This window comes from Guillardia theta (assembly GCF_000315625.1).
Source record: "Guillardia theta CCMP2712 unplaced genomic scaffold GUITHscaffold_88, whole genome shotgun sequence".
NCBI classification, from domain to species: domain Eukaryota; class Cryptophyceae; order Pyrenomonadales; family Geminigeraceae; genus Guillardia; species Guillardia theta.
In genome coordinates, this window is record NW_005434586.1 from 75,913 (window position 1) to 102,149 (window position 26,237).

The following is a 26,237-nucleotide window of genomic DNA, read 5'->3' on the forward strand; positions in this document are numbered from 1 at the left end:
AGAAGAAGGAGGAGTAGAGGAGGAGGAGGAGGAAAGAGGAGAGCGATTTAGGAGGAGGAGGAGGAGGAGGAGGATGACGACGACGACCAGGGGGAGGAAGGAAAGCAGGTGGAAAGGAAGACTTAGAGGAGGAACAGAGGGAAAAGAAGGGAAAGAACAAGAAGATGGCGGAGAGGGTGAGGAGGGAGGGGAGGGAGGGGAGGATAGGGGAGGTAGGGATGTTGAAGCTGGAGCTGGAGCTGGGAGGGTGTAAGGAGGGACTAGGAGGGAGGGAGGCCGACCTTGAACATCTGACGAGGAATGATCTCCTTGAGCTTCAGGCAAAGCTCCTTGCCGATGCCATGCGCGTTGTCCCTGTGAGGGGAAGTGACGAAGAAGATGACGCGATTAGCAAGAATCTTCCGAGAGGGAAAAGGAGGAGAAGGACATCGATGACGATAATGATGATTATGAGGAGGAGGAGGAAGAGGCGGGGAATGCGAAGCAAGAAAGAGGGAGGAGAGAGGAGAGAGGAGAGAGGAGAGAGGAGAGAGGAGGGGGAAGGGAGGAGTCTGACCTGTGGAGGATGAACGAAAGAGCGTCCACGGGCTCTCCGTTGACGGCAACGTCGAGACGAACAAGATCATTCTGACCTTCATGCTTAGAGGCTGGAGGACAAGGGGAATTCGAGACGAGAAACCTGACGGTACTCGATGAGAGAGTACTCCATAGAAGCATATCCCTTGGATCTGTTTCAAAGTGCTCAGTGCAGATCATGATGATGAGCAACAACAGGACGAGGACGAGGACGAGGACGAGGACGAGAAATGAGGAGCAGGAGCAGGAGCAGGAGCAGGAGCAGGAGCAGGAGCAGGACGATGAGGGATATCGACCTTGACTTGAGGTGATCGAAGAAGTCGGTGACCTGTATTGGAGTTGATGAGGAACAGAAAGAGAGAGAGAGAAAGAGAGAAAAGCAGAGAGCAAGGCGAGCACGGCAGTAGCCGAGAGACAAGGTAAACAGCAGCAGCAGCAGCAGCAGCAGGGGAGGCAGGAGCAGGAGCAGGTGCAGGTGCAGCGGAAGGAGCAGGTTCGAACCATCTCAGCCAAGGGCATCTCGTACACGATCGTTGTTCTTCCCTCCACAAGGTACTTCATGTCCTTGTAGACTCCACGACGATTCTGCAACATCCTCCATCATTCGATCCTTCTCATCCTCGATGTGCCTTCCTCCCCTCCTTGGCCCCTCTCCTCCCCTCCACTTCGTCAACGCGTGTCTCCCTTCCCTCTCCCTTCCTCTTTCTCTTCCATTAACCCCCAATTGCCGTTCTCTAACTCTCTTCCCATCTCCCCGTGCTTGTCTCCTCCTCCCTCTACCTGCGCCAGCTCCATCAAAGGCCCGACGTACTCGTCAGGAGTGATCATCTCCAGCCTTGCATATGGCTCTGCGATCCACTGAAATAGAGAAAACTAGTCAACTCTCCACTCCACCTCGACAAACATCGAATCATCATCATCATCATCTCCATCATCATCTCCATCATTATCTCCATCATCATCATCATCATCATCATCTCCATCATCATCTCCATCATTATCTCCATCATCATCATCATCATCATCATCTCCATCATCATCATCTCCATCATCATCATCTCCATCATCATCATCTCCATCATCATCATCTCCATCATCATCATCTCCATCATCATCAACATCTCCATCATCATCATCTCCATTATCATCATCCCCGTCATCTCCTTCTTCTCCATCAGCATCTCCATCAGCATCTCCATCAGCATCCCCATCAGCATCCCCATCAACATCTCCATCATCATTTCCATCAACATCTCCATCATCATAATCACCACTACCAACCCCTTCCTCCCCCTTTCTCATTCTCCCGTCCCCCCGTCTCCTCCTCGCACCTCTCTCTTGGTCGGCTCAGGGAGCTCTGAGGGGTTGGAGAGGAAGTAAGCCTCTCCCTTCATGGGCTTCACCTGCTCGAGATCAACCAAGGAAGAGAACAATAGTGGAAAGTTGGTCGAGAAATCCGGAACAACAGCAGCAGGTGCAGAAGCAGGAATGGTCAAGGACAAGGGAAAGACAAGGATGGGGACGAGGGCGAGGACGAGGACGAGGACAAGGCAAAGGACAAGGACAAGGAGGAAGAGGAGGAGAGGTTCTCCTTGAGAGTGTGTACCTGGTAAACGACAGAGGGAGCTGTACAGATGAGATCGAGGTCGAACTCTCGCTCGAGACGAGTCTGAGGGGGGGGGGAGCAAGGAGCAGAGAAGACGACGAGGAGGAGGAAGAGAAAGAAAAACAAAGATCACACGCATGCAGACAGACTTGGTCCTCGACCTGCACGACGTCCATGTGCAGCAAGGCCGAGGAAGCCGCAGCGGAAGCCGAAGCCCATAGCAGCTGAGTTCTCCGGCTCGAACTGCATGGCAGGTGTCATCTCAAAAGAGAAATCCAGGAGGAGGGAGCGTGGAGGTGGTGGCGGTGGAGGAGGTGGTGGAGGAGGAAGAGATGGGGATAGAGGAGGAGGAATTGAGCGGAGGAGGTTAGTGGTTGTGGTGGGGGTTGAGATGCACAAGGAGGAGGAGGAGGGTGAAGGTTGATCAACCTGTAAAGCTGCATCATTCAGCTTGAGCTTCGACAGCGCGTCTCTCAGCGTGTCGTAGTCGGCAGCATCAGTAGGGAAAAGTCCACTCCAGACCTGCTTGCGCCTTCAGCCAACCTCCACAACACTAGGAGGCTGACCATGGGCTTGGCTTCGGCGTAGCCGGGAAGCGCGTCCGGCGCTCTCCTGTTCTCTGCCTGCTCCACATCAGCTGGAGCCGTGCTGGCAAAGTTCACCGACCTCGTGTGTGATCGTGTCACCAACTCGAGCGTCTTCTACCGTCTTGATCCCGGCAATGAGGTACCCAACCTCTCCCGCTGTCGTCCGATCAGAGTCAAGGACAAAGAGGAGAGGATGGTGGGGAGGGGATCGGAAAGGACGAGAGAAGGAGAGGGGGGGGAGGGGGAGGAGGAGGAGATGTCACATGAGAGAAGGAGATGGAGAGGAAGGAGGCAGTGTTTCACCTTCCAACGTGTCTGTTGGCTGTTGGGTAGGCGCGAGCACTCCAATCTCCTCTGCAAGGAAGCTCTTCCCCGTGTTCATGAACCGAATTTTGTCGCCCTTCTGAATGCTGCTCGCCAACCTCCCTCGTCAGCTAGTGAACCATCGCAGAGCCAATGGCCAACAAAGCCAGCAGGAGCGAAACAGCAGAGGTGAAGAGAGAGCAGAGGAGGGAGACGAGTGAAACGGCAGGAGGAAACAAGTCGTACCGTCCTGACTTGATCCTAAAGTACGTCACCACTCCACGGTAGGGGTCGTAATAAGAGTCGAAGATGAGGCAACGAAGAGGCTCCTCCTGAACGATAATGAGTCCCAAAAGAAGCAAGTGAAGAAGAAGATGGCGAGGGAAAACGAGCAGTAGAAGGGGGAGGGAAGAGCGAAAGCGAAAGGGGAGGAAGAGACAATGGGGGTGGGGAACCTCGCGTGCAAGAGGAGGCGGGGTCTTCTCGATCAAAGTCTTGAGGATGTCTTCAATTCCGATCCCTTGAACAAGATCATTCACTCCCATCCCCATCACCCGCCTGCACGTCTTACCAGCCTTAGCAGAGCACAAGACAGAGTCTGTCGTGTCCAAACCTATAAGGCAGGGTCATTTCCGCTGGAGCTGGTACTGGAACAGGAGCAGGAGCAGGAGCAGGAGCAGGAGCAGGAGCAGGAGCAGGAGCAGGAGCAGGAGCAGGAGCAGGAGCAGGAGCATTACCTATCACTTCCTCGATCTCTCGCTTCACCTTCTCTGGATCAGCTCCGGGAAGATCGATCTTGTTTAGCACAGGAATGATCGTCAAGTCTGCATCCAGCGCCAGGTACACGTTTGCAAGCGTCTACAGCACCAGCCAACTCTCAGTCCCACCCAGAACCCTCCTGATGCTGCTCAACCTGTGCCTCAATCCCTTGGGAGGCATCAACGACCAGCAGCGCACTTTCACACGCAATGAGGGAGCGAGAAACCTCGTACGAGAAATCGACATGCCCTGCATCTAAGCATGAGCAAGAGAGCTGGAGCATGGCTAGATCACAAACCCACCTGGCGTGTCGATGAGGTTCAGCACATAATCCTCACCATTGTAGTTGTAGTTCATTCTCGCTGTTTGCAGCTTGATGGTGATGCCTCGCTCGCGCTAGCGATCAGGTCAGTCATCCTTCACCTCTGCTCCCTGCCATTCGGCCAACCTCGATGTCCATGTTGTCAAGGAACTGTTGTTGCAGCTCTCTGTCTGGTACGGTCCTTGTAAACTGCAGCGACCAGGCCCGAGTCAAGAAGCAAAGGAGGAACAAGAGGGTGAGACGACACAGCAGGACAGACCTCCAGGAGGCGATCAGCAAGAGTCGACTTGCCATGGTCGATGTGCGCAATGATACTGAAGTTTCGGATTCTTTTGGCCGGTACCTTTGGAGCTGTCAGCAGGGCAAAAGAGCAAGGCGAGCAGCAACCTTCTTGTATTGGGCGTTGCTCACGCCAGTTTGAAGCCTCTCTTCCCTGGAGAGTTTCTGCTGCATCTCCAGCCGCAGCGGAGCTGCTCGGCCCTGTCGCCCACCCGGCCTCAATCTTGACTCAAACCCCCAAGGAGCGTTCTTGAAGGACACATGGAGCCTTGAGGAGGAGGAGGAGGAAGAGGAGGAGGAAGCTAGGTAGCTGAGGGATGAGGGGCTGAGTTGCGGAGAGAACCCTGCGCATGTCACCAGGCCTGTCGCAAGCGCCAGTAAGACGCGAGCTGTGGCCGCCATGGCCGCCGGGGGATAAAGCAACTTGGAGGTGAGCCCGCCCAAGGGTTTGGGGCCAAGAACTGGCGTCTGAGGCGAGCCCGATAACTTTCGATGAGTAAAATTCTCCAACACTCAGTGACTGCCACGGCAGGCCCGGCCGCCGTGATCGGACGGCCGGGCCGAATATTGACCGTACTACCGGAATCTGAGTACAGATCATCGCGCAAGTTATGCCACCCATCACCCGCTGAAAGCCTTTCTTCCCTCCCGGCCCCGTGCCGGCCCTCAAAGGTACTACTCAGTACGACGGTAAGTAGGAACGGTACTCAGTACCGTTCAAACCGCGGTAGTTTTCGTCCTATATTCTCAAGGGGGTGGTGAATGGGAAAATGGGGGTACACGGTGTGTGATTCGCGCAGGTTGAAATTTTGTACTGTTGAAATTCAAACCATGTTCAAAACCGTGATTAAAACTGATTTTGGATGTTTAGCTCATCGTTTCCTGGTACCTTCTAAAATGTTTTAATTCTACACGCCTTCACCCACTACCCCAGCGCGTCTCCCCTCACCATACCTCTCTCATGTCGCGAAGCTCTTCTCTGCCGATCCTTGTCTTCAGTGTTTGAGTTTTGTGCGAGCATGTTTGCCCAAGTTGCAGTCACTCGCAGCAGGTGAGCCTCATCAACATCTCTCTTCGTCAAAACCTCTGTGCCGGTTGGTGAGAATGTTAATAGTGCCACAATCTGTTTCTATGGAAGGGGACGAGTATACCACGAACACACACGAGCATGAAGAGACTCGAAAGTATTTTGTGAGAGAAGAAGGTGAAAATGAACCCATTCCATCACACAGGTAGAGAGTTCTTCTGTGGATTGTTCATTTTCTAATCGTTGTGAACAGGTAGCAAAAGCTTGGCGATGTTGAGAACTAGGTTCTGAATGGTTGCAGCTGAAACGTATTACAAGATTCCAAGACCTTTATTCCACGAAGACCTTCATCTTCATGTGCTGGATGGAATATCATATTTATGAGAGATGCTTCACTGTGCCACATGACTTTTTCACATCATGTTTGAACTTCTCCGCCTTTGAATGATGCATCTCTTGTTGCATGACTTAAAAACACTTTGTAAAGATGCATAGTCTTGTATATATCCATGTCCACATGCTCAAAGCCTTGCCGCTTTGTGACAAACAATGTAGACAACTCTTGAAGACAGCAAATCCAACGGCACGGTGTTGGATGGCAGTGCACCTGCAGCATGATGTGCTTCCATTCTGTTGTGCGCGCAGTTGGAGACATTCCATATGCTATTGTGGTTGTCATTATCATTGACTGGGAGTTCGTGTCAATTTGCTGGTAGTTCGACATGCTGAGATAAATGCTTCTAATGAATAAGAAATGTCAAATCACATAACACCTCCAACCTTGATTCTACATTCAACGCGGCCATGTCAGTCTGGTTGCAACGCACAATAGATTCTTGCATGCCAGCTTACAAGCTCAAGACTTGATCCCTGATATGATCTGAGGCTTAATTGGACGTCAAGCTCCGCCTTTAGGGAAGCAAAGCAAAGTTCATGCATTTCAGCAAATGTGCAAACATCCAAAGGACCTGAGTGAGGAGAGTTTGGAGAGAGGAGGGAAGATACTTCAACAAGAGCTTCGTGACTCAGAGTCAACTAATTGGCATATTTTAAAGAATCAAATATCATCAAACTTCAAGTTCTGAAGATGTGAAGCAACGATGTAACGAAGCGTACAGAAGACGTGCCAAGGAGGGGGTCAAGTGAGATGTGATTGCGCCTTAATTAAGCGGACTCGTCATGATCTTACACATATTATCATTCAGTTCATGAGAGTCTTTAGATAAAGTACATTACTCTGAGAACCCAGAAGTCTTGAAGAGAACATTGATGATACGATTGACTTAGTCGTCGGAAATGTAGGATGACGAACTCATGCTGATTGATCCACTTCTGCAAGATCACCAAGTAAGAATTTGTGCTGGATTCTTGATGCCAAGTGTACCTTGCGATCATCTTCTTACTCGGCGGTCCTTCATCTGTGCTCATGGCGGCAGCTCGTTGACCTTGCTGCTGTGCTCGCCCGGCGGCTCAGCATGTCGGTGTGCGATTGACGATGGGAATGATGGGGAGCGTTTCCCCACCCTGTCGATGAGGGTGGGTCATCAAAATTGTTTTAGATGATACAAATTAGCAGTTATGAACCGTTACACAGTACAACTGTTTGTACTATGTATTCGAATAAACAATTCATTGTCGTTAAAACAAATGGACACGCCAGTTCAAAATATGAAGCACCCCTACCACTGATATTACCGAGCAACACCCCTCAAAAACCAAGGGGTACACTACCACCGGTATCCTATGAGAACAGCATACGCATTCCTCTTTTGCGTTAAGTTCGACTACCGCGGTTTGACCCCAGAATGACTAGTACTAGGCTACTGAGGCCCCGCCTGTGCATCTTAGTTATCCGCCGACTCAGACTCGGCGCCTCAGGGGCACCGTGGCGAAGCCAGCAGCAGTGGGCCGCCCCGGTCAGGTCGTACTGTACCGTATCGGACTGAGCAGAGTTCGAGTCCGAGTCCCCGCGGGCCATGGGACTCCGGCGTCAGTGCGCTCACCGTCGCCGGCCGGGCGTGGCCGGCGGGTCACGGGTCGCCGGTGCCACCGCCCGTGACTGTACCGGCGCCCCGGCTGACCGTCGGACGTCGCGGCCCGGGCCGCCTGGCCGCAAGGCGTTAAGTTACTAAACGGTTACTCTAAAAGCGGTCCGAAATTGATTGACAGCTTAAAAAAACCAAAAAAAAACAGCACAGACTTTGATAGATAGAGAGGAGAGAGAGTGCTACTTTGAGGGCCGTGTGGACGGCGCCACTTCATAGTAGATCTGCCATGCAGGAGGGGGCGCTGACAGGTCGGAGGACTCCGAGGCTGGAAGACTCTCTAGAGGAAGAGGCAGAAACCGTCTACTACAACGTAAAAGCAAGCATACGACAAATCGAGACATGGAAGGACGTGAAGAGAGGTTACATGTAAGCCGTTTGTCCTGTTGGCGAAGCTTGTTGTTGTCCTCCCTCTCACCTTGCTGCAGGTCACTGTCATGGTACATTTGCTTCGTTCTCATCTTCGTAGGAATCTTAGCGATGCAGATGGACATAGGACGAGCTTACTTGGTTGACTACTCCCTTAGAGAAGTGTTGGTTGGACAGTCTGATAAGTTGGACGGAATTCGCTCCATAAATCAATTGTGGGATTACATCATTGGGACAGATCCAGTGACAGACACAGGCCTCGTGGGCAAGACGTTTGAGGAGAACTGGTATAATGGACAAGCGTACGATCCTAACGAGCTTGGGTTCGTTCTCGAGTACAACAAGATAGTTGGGGGAGTCCTCTTGGTACAACAGCGAGGAGTTATCAGCAACTGCACCAAGGAGAGCGTTTACTCTATCTTGTACCCAAACTGCTACGACTGGGCTGTCGACAAGTCTCCTTTCGGACCTCTGGGTGCTGATGGGTTGCCGTCGTACAATTATTCGTCGCAATGGGGCGGGCATGGAGTGTTCTTGAAACTCTCAGACGGTCGGGATGTGAACGTGGGCATTGTCAACGATCTCAAGGCAAACCTCTGGATAGACAAGCAGACTCGCGCGCTGCACGTGAAGTTCGCGGTGTACAACGGAAACCTCGAACTCTTCACCTACATGGACTTGAAGTTTACTTTCGGTCAAGGCGGTGGCCTCAAACGTCCTCACAGCCTCAAGATTCAATCAGTCCCTCTTGAGCTTTATACTCGTCCTATTGACTTGTTCAGGCTTACACTGGAGATGGTGTTCATCGCCATCGTAGGCTTCCAGTTTGGGACAGAGGTGAACGAACTCTTGGAATGTATCGCGAAAGGAAGACCGTTGGAATATTTCTTGGACTTCTGGAATATCTTGGACATTTTGAATATCGCCCTCTTCTCGGTGGGTATTGTGTGGAGAGTTCAGTATGTCTCTCTCGTCAGTGCAAACCCTTTAGAAGTTCCTACTGATGAATACAAGCTGTTAATTGAAGAATCGGCACAGCTACAGGGAACTCAGGTATCAATCAATTCGTTCAACATCTTGATATGTATCTTCCGACTTTTCAAGTAAGTTTGAGTATAGTTGAGAATCCGTTCCTCTGACATGTTTTTCTCCTTTCAGATTTTATGAGTTCCAGGACAGGTTGAACATCCTGACCCGAACTTTTGGGCATGCATGGACGGATTTGTATCATTTCCTAATCATGTTTCTGGTGATTTTCTTTGGATATTCCTTTCTCAGCCACGTTATCTGGGGTCCACACCTTTACGCGTACAACACCTTCGGGCTGGCGATTCAGACCCAATGGGAGATGATCTTGGGCAACTATGACTATCAGGCCTTGAAGAAGATCGCTCCAGATTTCGCCGCCATCTTGTTCTGGTCCTTTATCTTCTTCGTTGCGATCGTCTGCCTCAATGTCTTGCTTGCTATCTTGATTGAGGCTTTTGGAACTGCTTCGGAGCCGGAAGATCAGGACATCCCCCCCAACAGCGTTGGCGAGCAGCTCACTGTAGCAGCATATCGGCTCCTGTCCAACGGACCCGGAGATCCATCTGAGAAGGACCTAACTGACGAGATGCTCGCCAGAGTTCTTAGACATTTCGCTTCAGATGGTATCAAGATCGTCACGGAGAGTGACATTGCCGCTCGTTTGGACTATGGCATGCAGGGTCAACTCCAAAGAAAGCTACCCATCCTGAAAGTTGCAGACAGCGCGATGGTCGAACGCGAGAAGGGGATCGCTGACTCAGTGAATTTGGAAATGAATCGAAAGAAGCAGGAACTTCTACGACGATCTACAGCTTTGCTGCACGAGAATACCAGGCTCAAGGAGAGGATCGTGCAGCTTGAGCAGCTGTCAAAACCTACACAAGATGTTTTGGATGGGAGGAAGATATAATCGTTCAAAGAGATGAACTGAATGACATGTAAAGTAAGCCTTCACTGGTTGGAAGTTTCTGCCCTTTCCTGTGCTCTCTTGAGCCTGCAAAAGTTTTGCAGCATCAACATTTATGAAATATTCATCTCAAAGTGCACCTGACGTTGTCATGATGTTCTTGTGTCATATGTCGCTTCATGCATTCATTCATGGCGTTGTTCTGCAATCTGGCAAAATCTGTTTCAAAACTCGAACTCTGGAGAAGTCAACAAGCTCACCGGCAGTTGAAGATGACAAAGAGTCCGTTGGCTTTTTCACATTGAGCAAACTCATTAATCTCTTTCTTGCATGCAGCTACAGCATCTGATTTCACAATGTCTGCAATTCTTTTCTCTTCCTGCAAACAGTTCAATGAAACGACTCAACTCATATCTACGAATCTTCACAGGGAAAGTTTTTCTAAGGCGAGATTCCCTGTTGAAACTTAGACCTTAGAGATTATCAAGCCCCCGCGACAACACCAACCTGTTGGAGTCATCCTTCCTTGCTTCATTTAGAGACATCGCCCTACGAACAAAGAGGTTATGCAACGAAAATGTTGAAACCCCTGCTCCCTTGAAATCCCTCCCTCAAACTCCTCTCTGTCTCTGTCTCTGTCTTTGTCTCTATCTCTCGCTGTCTCTCTGTCACTGTCTCTGTCTGTCTCTCTCTCGCTCTCTGTCTGTCTGTCTCTCTCTCCCTCCCTCCCTCCCTCCCTCCCTCCCTCCCTCCCCTCCCTCCCTCCCTCCCTCCCTCCCTCCCTCCCTCTCTCCATGCATCGCTGTCCCTCTCTCCCCATCTCCATGTCTCTCCCTGTTTGTCTACTACGCACGGCTGTCAGCATTTCAGCCTTATGCCTGAGTTAGTCACATGCCAGGCCCCGGCCGAAGCCGAACGCCGGGGCCTGGCGACTCAAATTTTACTCACAGAAGTCACAGTAGCCTGGTAAGAATTAGTTATCAGCGCTACAGTAGGCTTCTCGGATTTAGAATGAGGGTACTGGTGGTGGTTATGCTAGTACGGGTGGTCTTTACCCGATGTCGTCTGTCCAATTCTCCTGGGGTGGCTCATCAGTTCCACTACAGTGGGGTAGGTCCTGTGCCGGTGCCTGTTGAGCTCTCAAGGTCGGGGGAGAATGGCAGCGGCAGGAGGTCCCTGCCGCGCTCACAAGCGATGGTGCATGCTGACGTTGCAACAATCCTTCATGCACAAGATGCTTTTGGTTGGCATCTTCTTCTTAGACTCTTTAACAAGCACGGCCAAAAATCAAGTTCTAGCAGATGTTTTCCATGTAAATAGATCTCGGACAAGCTTGCAAATTTGTAAAATGCGGCCAAGGAGTTACGATCCTAATCTCGATATAACACAATTTGGAGTGTCACAATTCTCATGGTATCCTAAGGGTCAGCCTCTCCTTGGCGCTACTGCGGGATGGTTGATAGGTAAGGATTCACCAACCTTGAGTCTCTATGTAAAAGGACAGCAACCACATGTTGCTCTTGTTAATGGCAATCTCGAAGTGCAAACACAAGTTGACATAACTATGAACGTCTCTCTGTACAATAATCCTGGTTGCGCATATCTTAATGGAACCACATCAATACGAACAGCCAACGGCGTCGCTCTTTTCACAGACCTCATGATCAGTCGTAGTGGATATCCGTATCAATTGAAATTCGAAGCAGGCGCCCGTGGAGGGCCTGTTGTCTTCATCACACCTTATTTCAGGGTCCGTGTAGGACAAATATTCTTGCCTTATGATCCCATCTGGAATCCCATCGGACATTCTATCTCAACCTACCCAAAATTTTCAATTCCAAGTTGTAGTAAGAGTTGCTCTCAGTCTTGCAGCTGCAGAATACAGAACATTTCTATAAGGGAGCAAGTGGTTGCTGGAACGCCAGTAAAGTCCGAGGAAAACTCGAGCCTACATGACTGCAGTGGATTTCAATTCCCTACGATGTGGGTTCGCACTTACAATTTCTCCAACACTTCCCTGGGAGTTGAGTGCGATGGTTGGGTTGACAAGTTGGACTGGAGCTACAATTTTACTTTGATTGCTGGTCCAGTCCCTCAATGTGTGAAGCGTGATCCTCTCGCTGAAATTGATGTGTGCTTGCAAGGTAGGCGTGATCGTTGTGTATTTGTTTGTCTTCATTCTGACCTTGTCACAGGCTTCAACGGGACGCTCACTCAAGTACCAGTCAATGGCAGGGCAACCTTCACAGACTTAGTCATCTGGGTTGCCGGCAAATTGACACTCACTTTTGGCACTCTTGGCATGAACAGCACAACCTTTGATATCCATGTAGTGCCAGCTGAAGCGAAATCCATCTTGATTTTGAAGCAGCCTCCGAATGTTAGCAATGTTGGAATATTTTTCACACTATCTCAAGCTCCTATTGTAAATTTGGTAGATTCATTCAACAATTCCGTGACAAGTTCAACTTGGAAAGTTTACGTCTATTCCTATCAGAACCAATCGAATATAACGTTTCCAAATGTCGTAAAGCCTTTCGCTTTCAACCATGAAGGTGTTGCAAAGTTTACAGATATGACCTTACAAACTTCAGGATTAGTCGTACTGAAGTTTTATGCCAGCAACGAAACCAATGCAACTCTTCCATACAGGATTGGTCCATCAATATCATCTCCGATTTTTCTATATCCAGGGTACGTGCATCAGATAAGAGTTGTATCGAGCACAACTATCAACCTACCTGTGCCAAAGGTATGGAATCCTACCAGGGTTTTTGCGGCGCAAGTTCTTGCACCACAGCCAGCAATCACTTTCCTAGATAGATTCGGAAATTTAGTTTCCTTCGGGGGTATAAATGTCACCTTGACCATGACAGTGGCAACTGGTACTGGCGTGCTCGTAGGGAATAACCAAGCACCATCCAAGCAAGGTTTTGCAGTTTTTACAGATTTGCTCATCACCTCAAAAGGAATTTATTACCTTTATTTCAGTGCCAAAACAATGTTTGTGAATCAGAGTTTGACAGTGAGTGCTGGAGTATTGCGCAGACTGCTATGGAATACTCAACCATCCTCTATTCCCGCCACTCGCAAGTGCACTTACCAGTGCGGTATCAAGTGTGATTCTTTGACAACTCACTTTCAGACCTTCAATCCGCAAATTATAGTGAATTTCACAGATGAATATCTGAATCCTGTTACTGCTGCAGGTGTATGGTTCATGCTTGACCTTTTTCCAAATTACAGATCTGGTTCTCTTGCGAACAGTCCAGTGGATATTTCTACAGTCAAGCTCACATGCACGAATTGCTTCAATGCAAATTTGTTGATACAGGCACAAGAAAACGATCGAGGTCTTGTTTTCACTGACCTGGCAATTACCCTGCCTTGTGAGGGTCCTTCCTCTGTTACGGGTCTGGCTCTTCGAATGACTGCCGTGGATTTGACTAAGTGCTCAAATATCGGCGGGATCACCCCTATCTATGACTGTAGCAATCCTGTGTCTCATGTATATCAGGATGTGCTTGTACAGAATGTATCTTTGACATTCAATGTGTATAATATCAGCAATTTGAATTTATTGCCACATGGATTGCAATTCGTCAGCGGACAGTAAGTATTTTGATTTTGGTTACAGTCGGTGTGAATGATTTTGATTTTTGCAGGCCTCTAAATTTTCCCGTGGTTTCAGGTGCCCCAGGCGTGGAAATGAATTACCAGGCTGCAAATACCCTTAAACTTGCAGAAACTGGTGTTTTTGCTGTGGATCTAATATTATATCGCCATGTGCTAGGGACTGATCCATATGACATTGTCAAGTGTTTCGGAAATGGGGGGAAAGCCATCTGTGGAAATGTGATCTTGACGTTTTCTGGGAACTACTCATATCAGTTTCGTTTCCCCTCTTGTATTGACTTGACGCAATGCCCTCAATATCCAATTTACTCATCTACATCCAATTTTACTGTGATTCCCGATAATGCGAAATCTGTTTTATCATTGTCTTGTACTCAATGCCAGCAGCCTGTTTCATTCTCGATTCACACTTCCATTCCAGTTCCCATCAAGGTCCAGTTACAAGATCAATTTGGAAATGCACTACCGGGAAAAGCAATCTTAATGTCGCTGGCAGAAGGCACCATACTCGCTCCTTCATACAGCAGCACAAAAGGATTGTTTGTTCTATCAAAGCAATCTGGAGTCCCTTCTTCTCTTGATGGAATTCTCCTCGAAAGTGCCAATGGTTTGATCACAACGTTTGCAACAATATTCTTCTCAGCTGCGTTCTTGCAAGCACAGTTGAACTTTTCCGTTCCAGCTGCGCCAGAAATCAAAACCACACTCTCAAACACCTTTCAAGTGTATCCAGGCAACACGACAAGCATTCAAGTCAGCTTCCAACCCCTTGCTTGCTATGCAGGACAAGAAGTGGAGCTGCAAGTAGGTTTGCTTGATGCCTACAACTATGTTCGCTATAATGACACTGGAAGTTTGATGGGACTGATTGCAAATAATAGCATTGATGCTTCTTTGTACACCAATAGTACCACAAAACAAGGTTTTGCGACATTCACTTTCAGTCTTACTGAGGTAACCTCTGACCAGAGGTTGAGAATGTTTCTTCTCTCAGATATCAGAATTAGTGTGATTGCTCAAAGAATTCAAGTTGTGAATGGATTCCCAGCCAAGCTTGTGTTCATTGATTCAGTAAGAAACCAAACTTCAATGGAAAGCATTTATCCCTCTGTGAAAATCGGCTTTTTGGATGACTTTGGCAATCGATACATAAGTGACACATGCTCCTTTAAATCTAGTAGAAAAATTTGTGTTGACACGAGCGGCCTGTTTGACACAGCATGTCCTTCATCTACACAATCATCATGTTGCATTACCTTTCAGAACACATCAACTCATGCTTTTTGTCAAAATCATACAAATGGAAATGTGTTTGACCTTGAAGTTACAGTGTGGAATTTGATTTCTGGTATCGAATTGAAGAACTTTTCGGAACATCCACTCCTCTTCGGAACAACAAATCAATCCTGGTATCCAAGTGTGACACAAGTTACCTTTCCTGGTATTTCAATCGGATTGGTGTTACCTCCTGGTCTTGGTTATAAGTTACGAGCTTCGCTGAGCGGTCTCAACTTAATTGAATATTCTAATTCTTTTTTGCTGCTGCCTGGTGCGCCGCATTCTGCTCGTTTCTTAGACATCTCTAATTATTTCGTTGCTGGTCAACCGATTCCATTTGTTGTGCAAGTTACTGACTTGTATGGAAATCTTGTCAAAAATCCCATCAAACTCAATGTGAGTTTGCTGCGTTATGAAGGATACTCAAATGCTAGTGACGAACTTGTTCGTAAGGAGCCACTTGAAGTTGTCAATGGACAAATCATAAGTTCGATCTTTTCTGTATACCACATAGGCTGTATCACGATCTCTTGCAATACAAGCTTTATTTTTGAAGCTGCAGGCGATGAGCTCTATAATGTCAGCAATCCTTTCTCTGTAATACCCAGCTATCCGACAAAATTGATATCTTTCTCGCGTTATCAAGATTATACATGGCTGTTTAATGCAAGTGGACCTGATATCTTTTTGTACGCTGAGGATAGATACAAGAATCAGGTGTGGATGAACGACACTCTGTACGCCTTTTTCACTGTGCCAGAAGCTTGCAACTCTAGCTATCAACATTATGTCGTGTCTTGCGTGTCTCCAGACGAGGTTGGATTTTGCAAGTTTCCCTTCAATTCTCGAGATGGAACATGGTTGGCAACAATGCAAAACAGAAATACCAGCCTTACATGTCTCCGTTTCTTCGTACAGTCATATCCAAATCTATCAACGTATTACGGTCCTGTTTCCATCTTGGACAATTACACATTAAATCTGACTCAACAGCCAGAAGTTCGGTATGCAGGCCAATTATTCTCCAAGCCACCTGAAGTACAGATTTGCCCAGCAACTCCTTTGGATCAGAACTGCTTGGTGTATGCTAAAGTCTCGGTATCTATCACGTATACTGCAGGAGCATGCAGTCTTTACCCTTCGAATACTGATCGCTCATGTCTACTTGGTGGCCCATCAGTGACCTGGTCAACTCAAGATGGCATAGCGGTCTTTTCTGAGATTTTCATCCAGCAGGCTGGAACCCTCTACTTGACATTTCAAGTGCAGTTTGAATCGATTCAATCCGGGGTCCTCACAGTTTCCAATGCAAAAGTTGCTAGAATCGAAGTAAGTAATATCTCGAGTTCACAATCGACATGCGCAGGGTCGATGAATTATGCAAGGGCCATTCTGTATGACGAATTTGGAAACCTAGCCTCAAGTAGTTCAATCAATGTGACATTGTTTGCGTCAATCTTGAATCAATCTCAGCTAGTAGGCATGACACAATCACAGAGCGGCGTCGCAGAAATCAGTTTTGTGTTGAAGGAGGCAGGTGAATATAACATCACGGTCTCGCTGGAAGAAGATCCAAATGTTGCAAATACTCAGTCTCTTCGAGTGGTGCCGTCAAATGTCAGCAGAATGGTAGTGAAGACAGCCAGCACAACGGTCCCTGCAGGTGATTCAATCATATTTTCTGTAGTTGCGTACGATTCTTATGATAATGAGATTGGATGTTGTAATAGCTTGTGTCAATCATGCAAGAATGACACTAATTACCTCAATTTTTACTTTTTCTTAATGAGCGGTACTCTTCTGGTCGAGGATCTTCAGTTCGAGAGTGCAGATAATCTTGGTTCTACCCAGTGCAATTTTTCTACAAATAGTTTCATTGTACCAAGTCCTACCACAACAGGCAATGATTATTCTATCAAAGTGTGCTACTACATGATAGCAGACTGTAACGCTTCAGAGGCAAGAAATGCATTTTCAAATCCATTTACTGTGGCCCCCTCAGCAAAACAGCAATTTGTCCTTCTATCGAAGACACCAGTAAACGTGAGTATTGTTGCGGGTGAAACTCTCCTGTTTTTGGCGTTTCGCCTGCGAGATGTGTATAACAACCTTGTTCTCTCCAATGCTCATGCACATATTTGGGTATATACATCTTTGTCGAATAGTAGTTGCGGACAGAAATATTTCAAGATATTGCCTTGTCCTTTCGAAACCATTGAGCTTTGTCAAAGCAAACAGGATCAGCTGAACTTCATTCAAAATTGTTCATTTTCGTATGACTGTATTGCATCCCCGTCAGGTGTATCAATGCGGAATGGCAGCCTAATATTTGGTATGGAGTTTTTGAGCACAAGAATGGACTACACCGTTGAAGTGTGCCCCACTGCAAATGTTAAACCTTGCAGCAGTGCTGCATCAACCTGGTGCTCGATCACACCTGGCCGTCAGGGTCCATTCCAAGTGAGTCCTTCATCTGCTGCTCGACTGCAACTGGAAAAGTGTTCTGTGAATACTTCTCATCCTCTGATAGCTGGTGAATCAATGGATTGCATCTTCTCTTTCCAAGACAAGTATGGAAATCCAACGCTCTTACAAAACACGAGCAAGATTGCTCAAGTTTATTTCTCGTATCAAAATGGAACAGCAATCGTTCTCTCCAATCATTTGTTAGCAATATATGGGGAGGTGGTTCAATATTCTACAATCTCGAATAACACCAATTCAGAATCGAGCCAGTGGCTCATTGTTCCCCAGATTCACGATGTTTCAAGTGTTCTGAACGTACAATACTTGAAAGTGATTATTCCAAAGAATGGATCAAATTTTTATTCACCTCTGACAAACGTCACGACCAGTGGGAAGATTACTTTCTTTGTTTCAAATTTTCCACCTGTCAAATCAAATGATTTTAGCATCATTCCTGGAAACATTTCTTCCATCATTTTCCTTTCGATTCCCAAGTTTGCCGTTGCTGGGAAGCTTCTGACTGAAGATAAGTTCGTTATAGTCTTTCGTGATCAATTCGACAACGTAGTTACGCATTTGAGTTCGCTGTGCGCTTTGAAGACGTTGCAGCTTTACAGCGATGGGAGTGTGATGTCTCCGGCATACTCATACGCGCAGGCCCAGCTCGGGGAGGTGAGCTTCTCCAATATTAGTCTCAGCACGACAGCATATCAGAATGTGACCATCTACGTCAATGTCAGTGTACTTGACACTGGTCAGGCTTTCTCTCGTCTGTTGGGACAGTACTTCATCCACAGCGCTGCTCCAACCAACTTGACGTTCCTCACTCAACCAGGCTCAAGTGTCGGCTTCGAACCTTTCCGAGCAAGCATTGACATCAGTGTGAAAGATGCGTTTGGGAACAACTTCTCTTGCCCTGTCACGCTGCGGATGAGGTTGCACCAAGAGAATGTGGGGCAATCTGCTTCGATCGTCGGCTCTCTTTATTCTAATTACAGCGTTGTTACCGGCATCGCCGAGTTCTCAAACCTGAGTGTTCATCTGAATACATCCTATGGAACATTTCGCACCGTTGCTTATTTTTGCAAGTCTTCGATTCAGTTTTCCAGCGCATGCCCAAGCGGTTTCATTGACCCGAAGCCAGGTTGTGAGTCAGATGGTTCTGAGATTGCATCGAGTAGCGACTGTCAACAAGCTGAATCTTTCAGAACATTCGTCTGCACTTTCAGTCAAGATTTCGAAGTCAGATCTGTCGTTTCGCTCAGACTGTACATGACAGAACCCGTCGAGAGATTCGGTTACTTTCTCGCAAATCCAAGTTTTAAGACATATAGAACATTGCAGAACACATCTGTCGGGATTTTAAAAGTGTATGACTATCAAGACAACTTGTTGAACATCTCGATAGGACCTTACGATATCTTCATTCCTTCAAATCCCTCAATCCTGTCCAAACCCCCTGGTTATCCGTTCGCAGGCAAAGAGGGGTATGTGTACTTCACGGACGTATTCTTTGTGTTGCCTGGCAACAATTTGAGGCTTGTTTTCCGTCATGTGCCCAGCGGCTTACAGAACTCATCTCAGTTATTCAATGTGGAAAGTCTAGACGTGGTTCATTTGAACCTGTCATGGCCATCTGAAAAGGTGAACTTTTCATGGATCTCTGACAATGTGAAGGAAGGGCTGACGATTCCAGCATTCAAAGCCGGTGAAGCCTTCAGTCATCAGCCAAGTGTTTCCATCTTGAACTTCTCCTTCCAACTTCGCTTGAATTTCCTGAATTCAACCACATCAATGCTGACTCATATCCCAAGTCGAATTGCGAGCAAGAACGTTTTGTTTGGAACCACCACAGTGCCGGCAACTAACGGTATTTCACACTTCACTGATTTGCGTGTCGATCTTGCGACAAGGAGCATAAGGTGCACAGACTTGTGCCGACAGGAATATTACGCGATTGAATTTTATGTACCACAATCAAACGGATTTATTTACGGTTTACCTGATAAGATTGTTGTCAAGTTTCATGTATTCCCAGGGAATATTTCAAATATTTCCATCACTCAACAACCCGGATCTACAGCATCTGGATTCCTCCTAGCACAACAACCAATCTTGGAATTGACAGACAAGTACAGTAACTTGATTGAAAGTTCACCTGATGCATCGCAACCATACCGAATCATTGCAAGTCTAAATGCGCAGACAGCAAATCTGACAGGTCACAAAATTATATCACTACAGAATGCCTCCATCAATTTTACCGATCTTGGCATGGTAGGGCCTTCTTTGGACACTTACAAGATAAAATTTACTGCAATCGAAACCGGAATCTATGCATATTCCAACGAGTTTGCAGTCAGAACGCCAACGAAGCTTGTGATTGTCACCCAGCCGAACAACCCAGCAGTATGGAATGAGGTCTTCTCGTCGACCCCTCAAGTTGGTATCTATGACGAGAAGGACTTCCTTGTGACTGCCAACTACTCCATACGTGTGAGCCTGGTGTTGGCCAGCCAAATTGAATCTCAAAGTTATCAGTTGGTAGCAGGAATAGATGGGAGTAATGTCTCTTATACAGGTACGACAGGAATAGCGACCTTTGCCAATCTTTTGATCAAATCGGCTGCTCTTATCGGAAACAGGTATGTGTTACTGTTCACCGTCTCAGCTCCGGGTGTGCAGTCGGTATATTCCATTCCGTTCGATGTGAATGAAGGAATAAGGAATCAGTTCAAGATTGTGATCCAGCCCTACCAGGTTCAAACTCAAGGAGTTCCCTTCAGCAACTGGAACACAGGGTGTCCTCCCAATGTCAACCCCCCGCAAGGAAGTGCCGGGTGTGGTCCCGTCCTGGTTTTGCGAGGAGACCTTGGAAATCTGATCAGCAGCGGTCAGTCTGTGTCTCTCGACCTCATCGCATGTCCAGTCGCTGCCACCAACTCCACGCCTTGTACTCCCCTTTCCTGCACGTGTGAGAACAGAAATGACCTTCTGTCCAACTCCACAGTGTGTGAGGCCGTAAGCAGTGCCTCGCCAGGATATGTTTCCTTTCCAAACATCACTGTTCGAGTGACTCTCAATGTTTTGTTCTACTTGAAGCTTACCCGATATACGGACTCAACCTGCTCCATCCCAACGTCTACGTATCTTTACAGTCGAGAATTCAAAGTGACCTCATCTGAGTACTCTTACATGAGCATCGATACAAGTTCCTGTCCCAAAGAAGGCTCGGTCTTCACGGCAGGGAGGCCAATCATCCCTCAGCCCAGGCTCATCGGAGTGTTTGATTCCAACAATGCGCCATCGAACTCTTACACGAACTTAGCATATGCTATGGTATTCAAGAAGCCATACAGAGATTTCCAGTTGTCATGTTCCTTTTTTCCGGATTGTTTTGCAAGCGACTCCTTTCTCGTGGTAAATAGGAATGCAACTTTCCAGCTGGATGGAACAGCTGCTTTCAAGAATTTGACAGTCATGGCCTCGACACGCAACAGCGCAGAGGTGTCTGGCGAGCTGAAGTTTTACCTCAGGATATACACCAAATCCTTTGCGTGCGTCGGTTTGACTTGCGGGTTCATCGGCAAGCTTGTTTACACTGATTGTCCCTACCCGTTCTCAGTGCTTCCAGGAAGCCAGTTGAGGTTCCAGGTGGCGACCAACCCAGTATTCGGGATAGCAGGGAGTCCGCTGGTGCCAACCCCTCTCATTCGTGTCGTCGATTCCTTTGGGAATCGCATCAACAAATCCATGCCGATTTTCATCTTGCTCTCTACCAATGGATCGCTCAATGAAACTTTTAATTCTATATACTTTGGGGCTGGAAACAGCGTAAGTTACAATGGCACTTTCTCAAACGGATTGATTGTTCTCGCTAACAATCAAGCTTCACCAACAGCATTTCATGCGAGGACGGGATACAGGCTTCAGATCTTTGGTATCACGACTGACATTGCGAGTGCCATCACCCCGCCATTCACTGTACTACCTTGCTCGGTGAACTCACTCCAAGCTTATCCCAAGAACTTGACGGCAGTGGCTGGTAACGCCATCTGTGGCCCAGATGGATCTGCTTGGGAGGAAATAGATCAGTTCCAACCGAGTCCCGTGCAGCAGTTGATCGACTTCAACAAAACATTAAACTTCACCCTTGAGAGCTACTGCAAAAGCGTGTGCTCAGAACATTTCTCTGGTATCGACACATGCCTTCAACTGTGCGTGAACATTAGCATAACCGAGAATCCTATATTGACAGTCGAAAACATATCCGGTAATCCAACGAGTGGAATGCGATCATGGGTGAACAACTTCTATGCCGGATCAAACATTCATGTATACAAAGATCGGACGAGCATTCCTCCTTATGCAATCAATGAAATATGTAATGCGTTCCAGGGTTGCATAGCGAATGGGCTTATTCTCGCGTATGATTCGTCAAATGGGAAAGTATTTCTGTCCTTGAAACATTTTACAAACAATGGCACGATGCCCCCCGGCCTATGGTATAAAATCTTTCTGAACCACAAGCAACTCAACGGAGCCATTGACAGTCAAGTAAACCGGTGTGTCATTGGCTTCTTTGATAAGTTTGGGAACCTCGTTGAGACCGAACTTTTCGCAGTTCGAGTTCATTTTTACGTGAGGGGGTCCGACCAGCAGTGTGCGAACGTGTCATCTGCGGATTACTTCAGCGTGGGGGGGCTCTTGACGCTCCCGAACCTCAGGATGTATCAAGCAGGCGACTACAGCCTTAGGCTCTCCTCAGAGAATGTATCGCTGAGCAGCCTCAACCATGAGACCCTGGCGATCGACCTGACGATTGTCAACGGTCCTCGAAAGTCCATCAAAATATTACAGCAGCCCTCCGTTGTCGTGATCAGTGGTTCACTGCTAGACAGGCAACCGGTCGTGTCGATTCAAGATGCTTACGGCAACAAGGTCTCCAGCACGTGTAATGCGGTGACCGCAACTCTGAGTCCATGTGAGAGTGACTGCTCCTTTGTCACTTCTGACCAGAATGGAGTGGCAACCTTCCAAGACATCGTTGTGCAATCTTCGACTGCCACTTCCAAAGTGAGCAGAAGTTCAATTGTTTTCAGCTCTGGATGTTGTTCGATCGATTGCAATTGTTTTGATAACGCAAATCGCCATGCTAGTATGATACTCATAGAAACAGCGTCAGCTCCATGTATCAGCAATACTTCTGCGGGGATATACGTTGTCTCTGGAGATATCAATTTTAATTTAACGTCAAACTCAATTCAAACTCTGTCTCAAGGAATTCAAGCTGGAAAATTTTTTTCTGTGGCTTTTCACGCTGATGTCTCTGAATCTGACAGCAGTGTGCTGCAAGGAATATTTGTGCAGGTCAACAAGACCCGTCATGATAATGCTAATGTCACATCAATTCTTTCCAAGACAAGCATAAATCAAGCTGGGGAAGCGTTGTTCACAGATTTGAACCTGACATCTGTGGGTGAAAGCTACCTATCCATCACCGTGGGTTCGCTCATTTTTACGTTCCCCGAATATTCTTTCAAAGTCATACCTGGAAAACCGGCACGCCTGAACATTACTTCACAGCCAAGTACTGCGTATGCTGGAGTGAACTTAGGAGATCAAGGGATTAGAGTGCAGTTGCTCGATTCTTTTGGTAATGCGATAGACTCCCCTGAAAGCGAAATCAAGCTCACTTTGCTAGAAGCGGCAAACAAGACCCTGAGCAACTATGTCTGTGGAGGTACGATTTGCCAGGACAATGGCTATGCTACTCCCTTCTGTTATAGCACGTATTCACAAACGGAATGCATCACAAATTGTATGAACTCAGAGAGCTGCAGATCTGTCACTTATCTCCTGGACCGCACCTCCATGAACTGTTTGATATCCAATGCTCCTTGTTATGCTCCACCAAAAACCTCTAGACCCACGGTTGTCTACTTGTTCGGAAAACTGCATGGTCAGACGCAGGTCAAAACCCAGCAGGGAGGAGCGTTCTTCAATGCCACGTACTTCACCATGGTGGGGAGGTACAATGTTTCCATCTGCACCTCACCAATCGCGAGCGTGTGCACTTCCCTTGTCATCACGGTCAGTCCGAACGAAGCTGAGGGGTATAGGTTGATTGTTAGTGATCCATATAGCGTGAGTCCCTTCGATGGGATACCATTCAAACCCAGGGATGTTCTTCAGGATGAATACTTCTCCATTGCCGTTCGGGTAACTGACGCATATGACAACACCATCACCTCGAATTTTACGGTCTTGGCGTACTCCAATGCTTCGGGTACCAAGAACTCTACCTTCAGACCTGTCAATGGAACCTACATGGTAGATACTTCGAACGGCATCGCCAATTTCTCTCAGATATTTTTCGATCTGGATACTGAAATGGTGGTTCAGTTGAAATTTGAGCTGTTAAACTTTTCAATTACAAATCTTTCGCAACCTTTCGTTGTGGGTCCACCAGTCAAATCAATTGCAGTTCTTAGCTACAATCCAATTTCAATCAACTTTCCCGGAAATGAGCCCTTACTCGTACAACCTTTGATTGGCTTTTATTTTGCCAACAAAAGCTTGGCAAAGATATCCAAGTCTAGTGTTGAAGCTTACTTGCCAAGCACTCTTTCTGTTCCCATCAAGCTCAACGGTACAACCAAGCTTGATTCGTCTGGCGGTTTTGCCCAATACACTGATTTGACCATTCAATACATCAGCGGAGCATATTATCTCAATTTGTTTTTCAAACTTGTAAATGCTCGACAGACATCGATCATCACCAATCTGACGAACACGATGTATGTCGATTTTACAGCAAGACGTTTACACGCTTCTCTCATGTCTGCCAGCCGTGTGGTTGCTGGGCAACCATTCCGAGTGTCAGTATCACTGTCATCGAACGTGCAGACACTTTCATCTCTCTACACAACCCACCGTGTTGTCAAAGGTATTTTCACCAATGTGACGTCATGCCCACAGTTTGCAGCGCTGTGCATAATTAATTCGGGAGTGTTCCCGAGGAGCACTGGTGAGCAGCCCTTTGCCAGCTCTGTTGCTTATTTCGATTCGTTGACCTTATTGACAAGCGGGAACTTCTCGTTGACTTTCTGCTCCGGCGCTGGTTGCGGCATGTCAGTTTCAACTGATTTAAGCAGCAACCCCATACCCATCATTGTCGATGCCGGTCCTATGGTGTCTCTCAGAGTCTCCCAGGAAGTGTCTGTTGCGACGGCTGGAGTGCCTTTCACAAACATAATTGTAGCATACGACACCTACGGGAATGTCGTTCAGAACGCTTCATTCCTGGTACAAGTTTCAGTCAAAAGCAACGATTGTACATTGAATTCTGGTCTGTCAAACAACCCACTCTGTGGTAAGCTGTTGCGGCCAGACAAGAAAACGGAGATATATGCATCAATTGTGGTGGAGATGCAGAAAGGCGTAGCATATTTCAGCTGCCTGGCGGTGGACAAAGCGTTCGACAATTACATTCTCACCTTCAAGCAAATGATCACACAGTCTTCCTACGGGCTGCAAGTGGATGGCCAGCCTTTCAATGTCTTGGCGGGTCCGCCAGCTGCGATCTCAATCTTTCAAACTCCCTCGCCCGACGGGAGGATCATAGCCGGTGCGGAGCTGAATGGACCCTCCACTCCCATCGTGTACCTCATCGACAACTTTGGAAACTTATACAAAAACACCACGGGGGTCACGGTCACCATGTCTGCTCAATCACCTCCTCCCAATTCAACGTCGATCAGTGTTGGGGGCGTGGTCATTGGCAAGGTCTCCAACGGCTATTTCGCGTTTGCCGGAGCCTATATTACAGCTTCTGGCCCGGCGATTCTCCTTTCATTCAGTGCTACAGTGCCCGGAGGGCTGAGTTTCACAGCGACCAGTGTGGTAGCGTTTCCGGTCTATGGCAAGCCAATCGTCAATGCGTTGCCAATCTTAGTGGCACCCACGACCATGTATCAAGGAGAGGTGATCAAGCCCTTCCCAGCAGTCCGTTTGATAGACATGTATGGGAACACAGCGGTCGGCAAGTGTTTTGCGGTGCAGATACTCCTCCATTGCTTGGACCCCGCTGCTTGTAACTGTTCGAGCATGTCTGGTCAGACCATATCCTCTACTTGCACTGGTATCGTTCAGTTTACTGATGTCTACACCTTCGCTGCCACTGGTCAGTACGTGCTTCAGTTCAAGCTCCTAAGCGCTCCAGGCTCGTTTGACGTCCCTGTTGAGAATGACTGCATGAATCAGTCCCAAACCCTGTCCAATCAGTCGAACATTACCCTGCAACCAACTGCCACGAATTTCTATGTCAAGCCAGGACCGAATGAATCGTGCTATGGAATAACCAATGCGACTTTGTGCAACCAGAATTGTGTCTGGGTCGCTTCGCGATGCATGGGATTTCGAAGCGCAAATGCGGGTGAGTTCCTGCTGGACCAACCCTCAGTTGAGTTCCGCGACAGTCAGAACAACCTGGTCTCAGGGATCGAGGATTATGTCGTGCGAGTTTCAGTGACTCCAGGCGCGTTTGGTCTCACCGGCACAAGCTTGGAGTCAATCCTCACGGGAAATCTGAGTGTGAAGGTGGTCAACGGCACGGCTAACTTCACAGACCTTAAGATCCTTGTCCCTGTGCAAGGGATGAGATTGAAATTTACGGTCCTCTCTTGCTGCGGAAAAGTCACTCCACTGACTGGACAGAGCGTGCTGTCTCCCTCGTTTCAAGTCTACGGTCCTATCACCTTCATCCGAACTCTCGTTCAACCCTCAGACTCATTCGCTGGTGTGACCATGAACAGCAGCGTCGTGGCACAGCTCATCGACTCTGACCGAAACCCGGTGCATTTTACGGGAGTTGGGATGTCTTTCTTGTTGAGGGGGGGCATTGGAGCTCAATGTCCTTCAGATTCCAAGACCTTGTACATCCCAACCAACGACGTTGAACTCCTCTGGACACAATACTCTTCGCTGCAAATCACACAGAGTCTTCTTCCAGTCCTTGTCATGACAAGAGCATCTTTCATACAATTG

The 26,237-nt window shown here is 47.7% G+C and overlaps 4 protein-coding genes across 4 annotated transcripts in view; 2 read left to right on the forward strand and 2 right to left on the reverse strand.

Annotated features, from left to right (window-relative positions):
* GUITHDRAFT_165300 (hypothetical protein) overlaps positions 1-4,834 on the reverse strand; it is a gene marked incomplete at its 5' end in the record, with an annotated part of 5,859 nt that extends 1,025 nt beyond the window's left edge. The window contains 22 exons of the mRNA XM_005824934.1: positions 280-354; positions 557-627; positions 680-728; positions 873-904; positions 1,078-1,161; positions 1,357-1,434; positions 1,908-1,979; positions 2,183-2,245; positions 2,318-2,425; positions 2,612-2,704; positions 2,749-2,805; positions 2,849-2,925; positions 3,073-3,179; positions 3,319-3,404; positions 3,528-3,592; positions 3,644-3,685; positions 3,810-3,930; positions 3,986-4,080; positions 4,134-4,227; positions 4,280-4,342; positions 4,413-4,496; positions 4,541-4,834. Of these exons, the coding sequence (XP_005824991.1) occupies positions 280-354; positions 557-627; positions 680-728; positions 873-904; positions 1,078-1,161; positions 1,357-1,434; positions 1,908-1,979; positions 2,183-2,245; positions 2,318-2,425; positions 2,612-2,704; positions 2,749-2,805; positions 2,849-2,925; positions 3,073-3,179; positions 3,319-3,404; positions 3,528-3,592; positions 3,644-3,685; positions 3,810-3,930; positions 3,986-4,080; positions 4,134-4,227; positions 4,280-4,342; positions 4,413-4,496; positions 4,541-4,834 (1,910 nt within the window). The remainder of the gene's footprint in view (positions 1-279; positions 355-556; positions 628-679; positions 729-872; positions 905-1,077; positions 1,162-1,356; positions 1,435-1,907; positions 1,980-2,182; positions 2,246-2,317; positions 2,426-2,611; positions 2,705-2,748; positions 2,806-2,848; positions 2,926-3,072; positions 3,180-3,318; positions 3,405-3,527; positions 3,593-3,643; positions 3,686-3,809; positions 3,931-3,985; positions 4,081-4,133; positions 4,228-4,279; positions 4,343-4,412; positions 4,497-4,540) is intronic.
* Positions 4,835-7,733: 2,899 nt separating this feature from the next.
* GUITHDRAFT_115775 (hypothetical protein) lies at positions 7,734-9,812 on the forward strand (the record flags this gene model as incomplete). The annotated part of the gene is made up of 3 exons (XM_005824935.1): positions 7,734-7,873; positions 7,933-8,976; positions 9,032-9,812. The coding sequence occupies 3 exons, from the start codon at positions 7,734-7,736 to the stop codon at positions 9,810-9,812; spliced, it is 1,965 nt and encodes a 654-aa protein (XP_005824992.1).
* Positions 9,813-9,853: 41 nt separating this feature from the next.
* On the reverse strand, positions 9,854-10,354 carry GUITHDRAFT_115776 (hypothetical protein; the record flags this gene model as incomplete). The annotated part of the gene is made up of 5 exons (XM_005824936.1): positions 9,854-9,896; positions 9,950-10,018; positions 10,070-10,188; positions 10,238-10,265; positions 10,317-10,354. The coding sequence occupies 5 exons, from the start codon at positions 10,352-10,354 to the stop codon at positions 9,854-9,856; spliced, it is 297 nt and encodes a 98-aa protein (XP_005824993.1).
* Positions 10,355-11,790: 1,436 nt separating this feature from the next.
* GUITHDRAFT_115777 (hypothetical protein) lies at positions 11,791-12,131 on the forward strand (the record flags this gene model as incomplete). Its single annotated transcript, XM_005824937.1, has 3 exons — positions 11,791-11,953; positions 12,005-12,072; positions 12,120-12,131. The coding sequence occupies 3 exons, from the start codon at positions 11,791-11,793 to the stop codon at positions 12,129-12,131; spliced, it is 243 nt and encodes an 80-aa protein (XP_005824994.1).
* Between the last annotated feature and the right edge of the window lie 14,106 nt (positions 12,132-26,237).